This window comes from Solanum pennellii, chromosome 3 (genome assembly GCF_001406875.1).
Source record: "Solanum pennellii chromosome 3, SPENNV200".
Classification (NCBI taxonomy): domain Eukaryota; kingdom Viridiplantae; phylum Streptophyta; class Magnoliopsida; order Solanales; family Solanaceae; genus Solanum; species Solanum pennellii.
In genome coordinates, this window is record NC_028639.1 from 70,354,619 (window position 1) to 70,367,887 (window position 13,269).

At 28.9% G+C, this 13,269-nt stretch overlaps 2 protein-coding genes across 3 annotated transcripts; both read right to left on the reverse strand.

Annotated features, from left to right (window-relative positions):
• Positions 1–3,108: 3,108 nt before the first annotated feature.
• LOC107013745 (metallothiol transferase FosB) lies at positions 3,109–4,388 on the reverse strand. The gene is made up of 3 exons (XM_015213620.2): positions 4,095–4,388; positions 3,841–3,946; positions 3,109–3,600 (listed from the first exon to the last, which is right to left on the reverse strand). Exons 1-3 carry the CDS (start codon positions 4,247–4,249, stop codon positions 3,325–3,327), a joined length of 537 nt encoding a protein of 178 aa, XP_015069106.1. The 5' UTR covers positions 4,250–4,388; the 3' UTR covers positions 3,109–3,324.
• A 1,802-nt stretch (positions 4,389–6,190) lies between these two features.
• Positions 6,191–9,802, reverse strand: LOC114076457. 2 transcript variants are annotated; one of them, XM_027915498.1, is made up of 4 exons: positions 9,458–9,802; positions 9,271–9,352; positions 6,473–9,021; positions 6,191–6,379 (listed from the first exon to the last, which is right to left on the reverse strand). In XM_027915498.1, exons 2-4 carry the CDS (start codon positions 9,314–9,316, stop codon positions 6,323–6,325), a joined length of 2,652 nt encoding a protein of 883 aa, XP_027771299.1. In that variant the 5' UTR covers positions 9,317–9,352; positions 9,458–9,802; the 3' UTR covers positions 6,191–6,322. The 2 variants fall into 2 exon arrangements, with proteins under 2 accessions (XP_027771299.1, XP_027771298.1); XM_027915497.1 differs by having other exon boundaries at positions 9,271–9,802.
• Between the last annotated feature and the right edge of the window lie 3,467 nt (positions 9,803–13,269).

Below are 13,269 nucleotides of genomic sequence, written 5' to 3' on the forward strand. Positions count from 1 at the left end.
AATAATTTTGTACAAGTCTTATTTTCCAGTTAAATTACATTATATAAATTAAAATAAATGAAGTAAAATTTATAAAAATACAAGAAATATTTCTTCATGGTTAACAAGATGTTTCGGGTTTACACCTGGACACATTTGTTGCTTTTAACTTCAATTTTGAAATTTTTTAATGTGAATTTAAATTTAGTAAACTTCAATTCGAGTATTGATCACGAAAGGAGAAAATATAGATAGGTCTTTCTTTAATGATCCTATTGGCAAAAAAGATAATCCCTTTTATGCATATTAAAGGAGAACAGGGTATCTTTATCTTGTCTAGTCCTTCATGAAAATGTGATATTGGAAATCAAGGAATAAAAGAGGTTATTCTCTTACTTTGAACAAACTTTTTGAGGTTGTATTAAAAGCTAGCCAGTAACCTAATTGGTGTTTGTTTAAATTATAATTTGTTAACAAATTCCTTAAAGTTTTCTAGAAAGGTCTTAATTGTCACAGAAGATGTTCTTTAGAAGGATACTTTACCAACTACTAACCATTTCCAAGTTCTGGCTTTCGGTCCAGTGGTGAAGTTAGGTAGGGGTTTATGGGTTTGGATGATTTCAGTAACTTTTCCGTAGATCCTATATTTATATTAGAAAATTAAGTAATAACTTGTAAACCCCTAACAAAACTGATTGACAATTTAATGATAAGGAAGCGGAAGGAAATTTAGAACCCAAACTCCTAATATTGGCTCCCCCTCTGTTTCGGACAGGCAGCCTTGATAGCAAATTTTGAACGGAGGGAATATCAATTGTTCAAAGCAGGTTGATTTTCAGACTCATAAAAAGATCAAATTCGCTTGTGAGGAACTTGTTGAAAAAAAATCAAACTCGCATGTGAGGCTACAAAGAAGTAGGAACTCTGAAAAAAAATCAAACTCGCATGTGAGGCTATAAAGAAGTAGGAACTCTTTGGATATTGAATCTCGCTGAAGGGCCGTGTTGCAGTGATGATACATTTAGATGAAAATGAGCCCATAAACAATTCATTCACTCAGTTTATTCAAATTGATTAATAGATTGGGCTCAAAATTATTTAAAATTGAATCAAGATTTAATCTATTTAGGTGTGACGCTCTTGAATTACACCTCAAATGGATTGGTATTTAATTTTACTTTCTCATATTTCAGGTTCTTAATTTTGTGTCTCCTACTCATGTAATGAAATTTTTAAAACCAAAAATATCGTTATTTATCTTGACATAATCTGATCTAAGAATTTGTTATCTTTTGAAATTGAACATTTATTTCGCTCGACATATGTTCTACAGAGATAGATCAAGTTATGCATATCATAAGTTGTGTACTATATTCCAAATTTTGTTGTAATGTTCTGAGTTATGCTTTTTTTGAGGTATATATTCTTTATTTGTGTTTGAGAAAAGTATTTGATAGTTAATGTGAGATTACAGAGTGTTTTTGCTACATCTATCTTGAAACGTCTTTAAAAATACTGATATTTAATGACATAAATTTAAAATCACTTCAAAATAGAAATATATATTTATATGAATAACCCATTTGCATATATCCTCAAGCGTGGTTAAATTGAGTGAATCCGTCAATTATTTCACAAAAATATTGATCTTAAAATTGATTGATGGATTTGGAAAAAGATCATTTAATGTGATTTTTGATACGCATATTCGTACGTACGCATCCAATCTTATCATGTGATTCAACAGTTGGCCGAATCAACAGAAACTTTGTATTTTCCACCATTATCACTATTTACCTAATATGAATTGATACGTACTACTATAAATTATTTGAACTCATACATAATTAGGAAAGTAAACCTACTCTAATTAGAGCCTCAATATAAATTTAAAAGAGTTTTTGTGGCTCTGGTTTATTGTTTGCATGATTAGGTAAACAAGAAGTGTTTAAATCATATTAATCAGTAATTAGTTGCTATTGATGATTTGTCTTTTTTCGAATGATGACTAGACATGGTGATGAAGGGGACATGATTAACCTACTTGTTTGGTCTTATCTGATTAATAAAATTACTAATTAATAGTATGCAACATGAGATTGCCGTCCTTCCATACTTAAACTTGAACATGACAGTGAGTATTTCTCTTCATTTTTTTTTATTTGCTCAAAGCTCTTTTGTATCTGATTAGGTTAATTGCTTTTATTTTAATAAGACTACCATAGCTAGTTGATACCCCCATAATACACAAATGGCATAACATAGAATACAAATTTGCTATAGCAGACACCATGTAAAATAAATATGTCTATTTGCGGTGTAAATTTATTAATACACACCTAAAATTGAAATTGTACATACCTCAATGTTTTTTTTTTTAAAAAAAAAAATTCATATGAATTGTGATGGAGTATAAAGAGTCTGTTTGAATTGACATAAAAAATAATTTTAAAAAAAAATTAAACTGAAATAACTTTTAAATCAAAAAATAAAAAGTAGAAAAACACCTATTTTTTTATTAATATTAATACACACTCAAAATTGAAATTGTACATACCTCAATGTTCTTTTTATAAAAAAAGTCCCTATGAATTGTAATGGAGTACAAAGAGCCAGTTTGAATTTGGCTTAAAAAAAAGTTTTTAAATCAAAAAATAAAAAATCAAACTGAAATAACTTTTAATCGAAATATAAAAAATAGGGACAGACCAACTTTTAATTTTTAACCTTTTGTAAGTCATTTTAAAGTTGTTTTTAATGTTATAAAACACTTCTAAAAGTTCAAAAGGCTAAAAATAACTTAAAATTAAATTTTCTCAATTTTTAAATCAATTCAAACCGACTCTGAATACTCCATTATTTTTAACTAAGGAAGTTCTTCATTTTTAACCCGAAAGGTTTCAAATTTGGATCTCCTTGACTGAGCGTTTAAACCCAATATGAGCCATTTTAAATTTAAATGGAACATACTCTTTAAAAGAACCATAAATATCATTTGAGACAAGTCGAGCACAAGCTAAAGAACACGTCTGTCTTTTGTAATCCCTTAAGTTCCATGCCAATTATTCAAAATACTATTGAAGAAAGCAACTCAGTAAAGATTTTGCAATCACAAGAAAACATAACCAATTAAGGAATCAAAAACAAGCTTCAAATCAGGACAATTCTCAATTTGTCTTATTACCAACAACCCTTGAGAAAAAGAAAAAAAAAAGAGAGACCCAAATACATAGAATACTCACTAAATAAAAAATATTACATCTTTCAGGTAATCAATCAATCATTCTGGATTGTCCTAAACATGAAAAAATAACAAAATATTTGAACATTATACTCCTTAAATTTCTAAGGCTTGATCACTGGGACTTGTACTACAGCAGATTGTTTCTGTGTTTGCTGAGGTTGAAGCAATTGAATGTTAGCCCTTGAGCACGATCGAGCTATTTCGCCAGCTAAGGGAATCACTGGCAATTTGTCGCAGTTACAAATCTCAACCATGAATCCATCTGGATCATGGAAAAACAATTGATCTACATATATTCCTCCTTCTTCAACCAGCTGCCTCGCGTACTTTATCCCCATTTCTGTTAGCTTCTTCTCCACTGCATCTATGCTCTCACACTGCTCATCAATCAACAAAAATTTCAATAAAAATAAGTTGTTGCACACATTGAAATTTTTTTGTACAACTCTACAAAACTGTTCAATTGTACTTGATCTACCAAATGTATTCGATTCCAATTAGTAACTCTAGTTTATATCTATATAAAAGGCATTACACCATACTCACTAAATTTCATACGTATATTTAGTAAAATCCATAGCAGATAAGCTAAAATCGGCGGAAACAGAACAAATTACCTGGAAAGAGATATGGTTATCTTTGGGATTGATTTCAGTTTTCTTTGGCATTTTCTCAGGATCTTCCGATTGAAGTAGATGAATCCCAATTCCATAGCTAAACAGCCTGAAACACGAAGAAAAACACAGAATCTCAATACAAAAATCTGATAAAAATAAAGATTCAGAAAGGATCTTAATCAATCAAATCATAATAGTAAAATTTTGGTTCATGCATCTTTTTCCTTCGTAATTTATTATAAGCATGAAATTACCAAGCGCCATTAAAATTGAATGATCCAGGCCTCCTTACAGGCACAAAACCAAGAACATTCTTGTAAAATTCAATTGATTTTTCAACTGATCTGCAAACAAGGGAGATATGATTCAGCGATGTCAAAGCAAGTGGATTTCCACTATTCCCCTTCATCTTTCGTTTTTTTTCTGCTCTAAACAACAAGCAAATCGAAGGATTTGCAAATGAATTAGAGATTTGAAAGAGGATTATCAATATTAAAGGAGAAATTAGGATTAGGTTAGGTCAAATTTGTAATGGTAATGATGAAAAAAAGATGAATTAAGGAGGCTTACATTTATAGAAAAGCCTGGCTCTGTTTTAGTTTGACAGCTGTGATACATCTGGCCCACCATGAATCTGATTGACACGTCGGTACAAGTTGCTGACGTGGATTAATCTATGAAATTACTTTATTCGGTTTCTTACACGTAAGCTGTTTTATTTTCTTGCTCAATTCATTTACGTAAATATAGTAATTCGGACGATTTCTGTGTATTTGACCCGGCAATTCTCACTATTTTCTCATCTTTGAAAAATACTAGTATTATTTTTCTTAAAAAGTCTTAAGGTGTAATTTTTAAGTTATTAAAGGATAATTATACTCAACCGTGTCGCTGCATATTTATGTTGTGTCCACAGAACAGGCGATAAATATGGAGACATAATTTCGATTTGGATATACGAGAGAACGAAGAAATCGAAGTACAATTTCATATTTTTGCTAGTTGATTTTTTCTTCAAATATAGTTAACAAAAAAGAGTACATGATGTGGCGATGGAATGACCTTTCTAGTCCACAAAAATAATAGTATATGCATATATTATATTTATGTAAACTTTATTAATAAGATTACAGTGATACTAGACACTATTTATTTATTTTTAATTAGTTATTCGTTGAATTGACGTATTCGTAAAGAAAATGATGATGATAGATATAATAAATTTATTATTTCCTCTTATGAAATGGATGAATAAAAAATTTAAAATTTCAAAAATGATGATGATAAATATAATAAATTTATTATTTCCTCCTATAAAGTGAATGAATAAAAAAATTTAAAATTTTAAAAATGATAATGATAAATATAATAAATTTATTATTTCCTCCTATAAAATGAATGAATAAAAAATTTATAATTTTTAAAACTTTTTGTCTTTCTCAAATTAATTAATTGAGGTATAGTAATACTTCCGAGAAAAGGGCTAAATTCATCCCTTAACTATGACTAAGGTTTAGCATACATCCTTGTACTATAATAGTTAACAAGAAACATCCTTTTAATATTTAAAATGTAACAAAATTCAGACTTCCATCTATTCCAGTTAAAAAAGTAACGTTGCTTTTCCAAAAAGTGATTTTCTCTCTCCTATCTCCCTAATTTGCCCCTCTCAAATATGTCTAATCATCTTCCCATATTCAGCAACACCCAAAAACAATTGAAACTCAATTTTTTTTTAACTTCACAAAATACTCAAGATCTAGATCATTTGTTTTTCTTTTTCCAAAAAAACAGGGCAGAGAACCATACACAAATAAAGAATCATTGAAATTTTTTAGTTTTTTTTATTCGAAAATATAAGCAATTTTCTATTTTTCAAACTAAAGCATCTTCATTCTTTTAAACACTAGCTATTGTGGATTGCTATATAACAACTAATCGGAACCATATCGCTTAGAAGTTTAAGTGATTTATCGTCCACGCTCAATTATGATATTATCGATATTCAAGTCAATTTAAGCATTTCTTTCCTTTTCACATCTTGAGGACTTTAAACTACCAAATAACCACTAAAAAATCAAAAAAAAAAAAAGGCAGAAAAATGGTAAGAAAAACAACTTAAACCTGCAAAATTGCCAAAAAAAAAAAATAAATTGGTAAACCAACAACAAAACAGCAAAATAATGCCCCCCCACCCACCACCACCCCAAAAAAAAAACAAAAAAAAACCAAAAAAAAAACAAAACATTACTGAGAAGAAGAAAAAAACTCATGATTTTAGTAACATAAAAAGCTAAAGTAACAACAAAGACACCACAAAATAAGCAAAAAACAGCAAAGTCTAGTGTAATTAAATCATGATAAAGCTAAAACATTTTTCATTAGTTCCATGCACAAGAACATAACAAATGAAAAAACAAAAACTAGTCACACATATAAAAAAAAACAAAGATAAAAATGTATTTTCTTCAATGTTGCAACTTCATATAGATGGAAAGCTCTGACGTTGTTGGCTGGCTTGAGATGTACCTCTTCTAACCTGAAATAAGAAATTAAATATTAAATATGAATATAGTTATACCAGTAAGCTACAATAAAAATAACTTAAATATGAATATTTGAATATTCTTACAGGTTGCTTTTCAACATTTCGACAACTTGATGCTTCCTCGACCATGATGGAATCCAAACTATGAAGGTAGTCCGACGATTGAATTTCAATGTCATGTGAAGAGAAGCTGCAAGTTCTACTGTTGTGGCCGGGTTTACCACATATTCTACAATCAACTGATTTTTGTTTCCGTTTTAACTTCATCCTACTAGACCCTGGTTCATCATCAACTTTCTTTCTTAATTTTTGTTTCTTTCCTTTCTTCTTATTATTCAAGTAAGAAGGTGGAAATAGTGGAGGATTCGGTGACTTAGGCCATAAATCAGGGCCATTCATGGGTAATATTGAAGCTCCATAAATTTTTTGATACGTATCAACCTTGTAGCAATCATCAACATAGTTTAAAACCTCATCATTTTTCAACCAAATCGAGGATATAGCATGTTTACAAGGAACTCCTGATAATTCCCATTGTCTACAACTACAGGTTCTATTATATAAGTCAACAGCCCAATTATCACCTTCGACAGGCCCAATCACCTCATAGTTCCACATGTTCGACCTTTTGGGAATATAATTAGCAGCTTTCTTCATAGTTTTGGCCAACTTCTTCTTAATAGTAGGACAAACATCACTCAAATTCCATTTTTCAGCTTTCTCCCTGTTAGCATTAATTCTTGTCATGAGTAAGTGCCTAATGGTCTCGAGAAGTTTAACAATTGGTTTATCTCTTGCATCGAGAATAAACTTATTAAAAACCTCACATTGGTTGTTCAAAAGAATGTCACATTTAGGAAGAGGCGAGAAATGTGATCTTGACCATTCACTAGGCACTTTAGCAGAAAGCCATGCATAAGCATCTTTATCTAATTCAAACAAATCAGTCATACAAGCATCAAACCTGTCAACAGTTGTTGCTAAAGCTGCTTTCCAAAGAGCATTTTTTAAAGCCATTCCAGAATATCCAGCTCTCTTGAAATTACTATGCAAATGTCGCACACAAAATCTATGAGAAACACCAGGCAACACTAAATCAAAAGCTTCAATAAGCCCTTTTTGCTTATCTGACATAAAAGTCCACAAGTATTGCTCTTCAATCTCAAGATCATTCATCAAGTAGGTTAAGAACCATTGCCATATTTCCTTATTTTCTTTCTCGACTATAGCATAAGCTATTGGAAAGATGTTATTATTTCCATCCAAAGTAACAGCTGATAGCAATTGTGCCCCATACATAGTATTCTTCAGCCAACATCCATCGACCCCAATAATCTTTCGACAACCAGCCTTAAATCCTGCTTTACAAGCTGCAAAACAAATATAAAACCTCTGAAATCTCATTGGCTTATTCGGAATCTCATTTGGAGTTAGTTTCATGAAAACAGAAGTTCCAGGATTGGTGCGAATAATTTCATTGCAATAATTCCATAATATGCCAAACTGATCATTTATATCTCCGTCGATCATTGCAATAGCTTTTTCCTTTGCCCTTCTTGCTTGATGCATACTCACATGCAACTTTAATTCCCTACTCAATGTATCCCTGAATTCTGATGTTTTCCAGTTCTTATTTGACTTAACTCTATCAACATACTTCTTTGCAATCCAAGTAGAATTGATGGTTTTGTTGTTATAGTTCCACCCAAAACAAGTATGCTCGGAAACATACGTCTTGATTTGAAAAGTACATATATCCCTTTGCATTAGAGATCCAAATATCCTCCACTTACAAGCATTAGTTCTGCATTTGGCCCTAGCTCTTTCTCTGTCATCTTTGATCCACCGAATTGACTTTCCTATTTTGGCTTGACTTGCAACCACGGCTTCCTTGAATTCCTTTTTGTTACCAAATATCATTCCCAACTCTAATTCAGGATTAAAGGCACCTATTTTTGGGTTGTGCTTCGGAAAGTTACAATCTTCAAATTCAGAATCGCAATCGCTATTCAAACTCTTTGTATCATCAAAATCTACACAATCTGAGTCACCCTCCTCATTTTGCATCTTTTTATGCATTTCTTCACTAACATAATTTTGATTTTCGTCACTTTTCTTCTTTTTCACAGTTATATCGATCTCAAAAGATTCAACAGAAGGATCAACATTTTTTGAAAATAACAGATCATCCTCCTCCAAAGAATAGTCAGAATCATTAAAATCCTCATCGTCAAATTCATCACTCTGTGCCTCTGTGTCATTTACCAGCAAATAATTCTTTTTTATCTCATTGACACATTGATTATCATCATGATAAAAATTCAAATGTTCAAAATATATCTCAACTACTCTATCCTTTGGAATGCAAGTAACAACTTTAGCGGCTTCCATATTACTCCCCACTAATCGAGCCTTATAAGAGTTTAAACCATATTTGTGCCAGAATACCACAGATTCCTTGTCATAACCACATTGTTCCGCCATATTCTTAAAATCTATTATATTAATCATTGCACTGTCGACATAGTCAAAATATTCGATTTTTCCACCTATGTAGCCTCTTGTCGAACTATGCACATATGATCCACCATGATGTACTTTAATTGTGAAAAATGATGACTCATTCATAGAATCTGCATATATACTATCAAGTAATCAACGACGTAAAAATTGTTATTTTTTCAAATATAATACAAATCTGAATACATAAAGCCAACAAAGAACTACAAGTTCATTATAATGGATATCCATAAAACAAAACTTTATATATCAAATAAAAAACTTAATATAGCCTTTTAAAATCAATAATATTTACAAATCGATATGAAAGGCATTGTAAATTATATTTAAAATGCTTAAAATGTCTTGAAAATCGATAGTACCATAGTTGGGTGTGGACGATCGACCGCTTAAACTTCGAATCGACATTGTTCCAGTTAGTTGTTGTGATGCAACCCACAATATCTATTATTTTTAAGAATGAAGATGTTTTAGTTCGAGAAATAGAAAATTGCAAATATTTTTCGAATAAAAAAAAGTAGAAATATTCAATGATTTTTATTCCTTTACCTTGGTTGTGTATCGCCCTCTAGACAGTTTCAACTCTTGTTGAAGAGAAAATTTGTTCTTGATCTTGATTATTTTGTGAAGTTCAAAAAAAAAAAAAGGAGTTTCAATTCTTTCTTGGTATTGCTGAATATGGAAGATGATGAGACAGATTTGAGAGGGGCAAATTAGGGAGATGGGAGAGAGAAAATCACTTTTTGAAAAAGCAACGTTACTTTTTTAACTGGAATAGATGGAAGTCTGAATTTTGTTACATTTTAAATATTAAAAGGATGTTTCTTGTTAACTATTATAGTACAAGGATGTATGCTAAACCTTAGTCATAGTTAAGGGATGAATTTAGCCCTTTTCTCTAATACTTCCTCTACCCACTTTTAATGATCTTAGAGTTAGCAATAGCAACTTTAACTAATATTATATTCCAATAATTTCTTTTCATTATATCAATATGAAAAAATCTGCAATTTATAATACTTGTCCACAATGTTTTTTCTTTTAAATAATTCTGGACTATTCAAACCTTTATATTATTTACATAAGAATTTTTTATTTTTCACCATATAATCCTGCACCCTAATTTTCTTTTCACACAATATAATATATAAATATGTTCTTTAAATTACTTTTAATATATATGTATATTGTCTCATTTTTATGAATAATATATAATTTATTTTGTATAAAATTAAGTAAATAGACATATTTGTCTTACATGATGTCCTAGATACATTATATCAAATAGGATACTTGTGTCTAATTATTTAATTTTATAAAAATTTAATTATCTATTTGTACATAAATAAAATTAAAAAATATAAATACCAACTAAATTAAGAGAATATTAATGTATTATGCTTTTTTTATCCCAATTTTATTTTGTAATTTTAAAAATAAATGAAGAATCTAGATCTTCCTTTCCTATTTACCATGATCAACGTGTAAGGTTAAGTTTCTAGTTTAACTTTTTAATTTTTTCCTAATTATGACATTATCATATGAAAGAGGGTTAACTGTTACTCTTCTCTAGTTAGTGGAACAGGATAGCCCCGGCCCAGGTTCCCCCCTACTTCCCCAAACTTTTTGTTTTTGATTATCCTAAATTTGACGTATTTTATTTGAATTTTATTTCTTAACAATTTTAATCGAATTCTAATTTATATATACCAATATCATTGAAAGTATTTTGGGAGAGAATAATATGTTCATAAGTTATTGATTGATAACTAGGAAGATTATTCAATTTCGTATACTGAATCACATATCCTACTATAATAAAATTAAAATTTTATTCCCTATAGGTGTAATAAATAGCCTTTTACAGCGTGAAAATATTCCAAATATTTATAATTATTTTCTATATAGATTAAAATATTTTTAAAAAAAATATACAAAGCATTTATATTCAGTTAGTTGAGAAAGCAAATTAGTAGAAGTAACATGTATCTGAAAGTTTGATGTCAACGTCATGGAAACATAGTTTGCCAGCTTCACTAACTAAAAAAACTCACCAAACAAATTTAAGTATTATAAAATATTTGTGACTAAGAGAGATTGGATTGTTTAAAAGTAGAAAAATAGATTAAAAATTGTTTTATAGCGCATTCACTGACAAAATACATGAGCTTTCTTGTCTTTATCTGAGTTTAACATTATATTCCATATATTTAAATATCTGGAACTGATTGTAACCATTAAACATGGGTCATTCTTGTTCTTTGATTAGTTATTTATTCACACGCTCAATAATTTCGAAATTAATTTTGAAAAATGTGGTTATTTTAATTTATGAGTTGAGTAACATGATTAATAAATTGCAAGACGTTAGAGATAGATAAAATTAATTCATAAAATTATATTTCGTCTAATTCATCAAAAATAAAGTTGAATATTAGCTCATGTATTTGGTCTAACGTTCTCAGATTTTTATGACAATCTTTGGCTCCAAATTTTCCTAAGAAAATTCCACTATTTCAAGAAATGTGATTTATACCAATAAATAATAAAAATCATTAAAAATACCCATAAAATTATATTATCATATAATTGATAACAATCAATAATATATGCAAGACAATACATTAATAAACTTGTTACTGATTTAATTATAATTATTACTCATTGAGCATGAATTGTTCTTTTTTTCTCAATTTTATCAGTTAAATTAAAACTCAAACTTTTCCGAAGGAGGTGATAAAAAATATTAGTTGAAATTAATAAATAATGAATATTTATTGTAAAAAATAAAAAATTTAAGTAAATTTTGTAATTTTTTAAAATTCTCAAATATAATAAATTTGCCAAATACTAATTTTTTTATACTTTGACAAGTTATGTAACCATTAACCAACCCCATTTCTCTAATTTTTCCCAAATATTATCGAGGCCAAACGGATCCTAATTCATATAGTTATATACTCCATAAGCGAGAACTTGTCGCACAGCATGTGTTTTTTGAGAAAGTAGGTAGCAGAAATTAAGTACGTGAGTGCTTTGTCGACTTTGCACTATAAGTTTAATTTAACACTATCTGCATCATGAAAATGTTGAAAGTGACAAATTGTTCTGTTGATTTATGTCATGTGTATTACAATTCACAAGTCACAACACAGTTACAATGCTATCCAGCTAGCTTTTCATTTTCTGTGTTACTTTATATTCCACTCTCTTTATTTTATATTGATTAAATTTGTGACATAATATACTGTTAAATAATAAATGGAGTAATATTTTTATATGAAATGTAATTTATTTTTTTAGAAAATATCAAAATTTTATATATATAAAAAAACAAATATTAAAAACTAAAATTTTGAATATTTATCTTAAATTTTGAACAAATCAAATATTTTGTACGAAAAAACTCATCATAAATCAATTAATATGAAATAGAGAAAGTAATTATTTTAGAACTGATATTTACTAGTCCTTCTATCCACAATTTATATCTTTTTTAGTTTGTTGGGAAAAAAATTATACAATTTTCTTATTGGCACAATGAATATCTTACTCATGTTTTGTCCTATTTATTTGGTATTTTAGATCGAGTTCGGAGTCTAAAGGGTGAAAAATGTTAACAAAAATTCTAAAACGGTATATGAAATTTCTTTTTAACCAAAACGGTAAAATCGCTCATGAAGTAGCGATTTTGTCTGCTTGAAAAAGTAAAATCGCTGCAATAGCAGCGATTTGTTAAATTTGATTTTTTATTTTTTTAAAAAAAAAATTAAACAAAATCGCTCCCAAAGGAGCGATTTCCAAACTAAAATTTTCTTTTTTTAATATGTCGCTGCTGAGGCAGCGACTTAAGTTTCATTTCATTTTTTTTTTGCTTTTTTTTTTAAGTTTAAGTAATTTTTTTAAAAAAAAAACAAATCGCAGCGGTTTTTAATTAAATTTTTTTCTTTTTTTAAAAAAATTAAATCGCTAAAATAGATTTTAATTTAACATCGCTGCCTTGGCAGCAATTTGATTTTAAAAAATAAATAAAAAATTTAATTAAAAATCGCTGCGATTTGATTTTTTTTTTTAAAAAAAATATTTAAACTTAAAAAAAAAATTTAAACTGAAGTCGCTGCTCCAAAACATAATAAAACATATATATATTTGAAAATTGCCCCTTTCGGTAGTGATTTTGTTAATTTTTTTTTTTTAAAAAAGTCAAATTTAACTGAAGTTGCTGCCTCAGCAGCGATTTTACTTTTTTCAACAGACAAAATCGCTACTTAGTGAGCGATTTTGCCGTTTTAGTTAAAAAAAATAATTATATACCGTTTTAAAATTTATGTTAACATTTTTCACTCTTTGGGCTTCGAACT

Excerpts from the sequence above, each read along its gene's own strand:
- LOC107013745 (XM_015213620.2), bottom strand. The coding sequence starts at position 4,249 with ATGAAGGGGAATAGTGGAAATCCACTTGCTTTGACATCGCTGAATCAT. Across the intron at positions 3,947-4,094 it reads TTCAATTTTAATGGCGCTTG|GCTGTTTAGCTATGGAATTG; the intron begins GTAATTTCATGC and ends TTCGTGTTTCAG. Across the intron at positions 3,601-3,840 it reads ATAACCATATCTCTTTCCAG|TGTGAGAGCATAGATGCAGT; the intron begins GTAATTTGTTCT and ends ATTGATGAGCAG.
- LOC114076457 (XM_027915498.1), bottom strand. The coding sequence starts at position 9,316 with ATGTCGATTCGAAGTTTAAGCGGTCGATCGTCCACACCCAACTATG. Across the intron at positions 9,022-9,270 it reads ATCGTCCACACCCAACTATG|ATTCTATGAATGAGTCATCA; the intron begins GTACTATCGATT and ends GTATATATGCAG. Across the intron at positions 6,380-6,472 it reads GAAATGTTGAAAAGCAACCT|GTTAGAAGAGGTACATCTCA; the intron begins GTAAGAATATTC and ends TTCTTATTTCAG.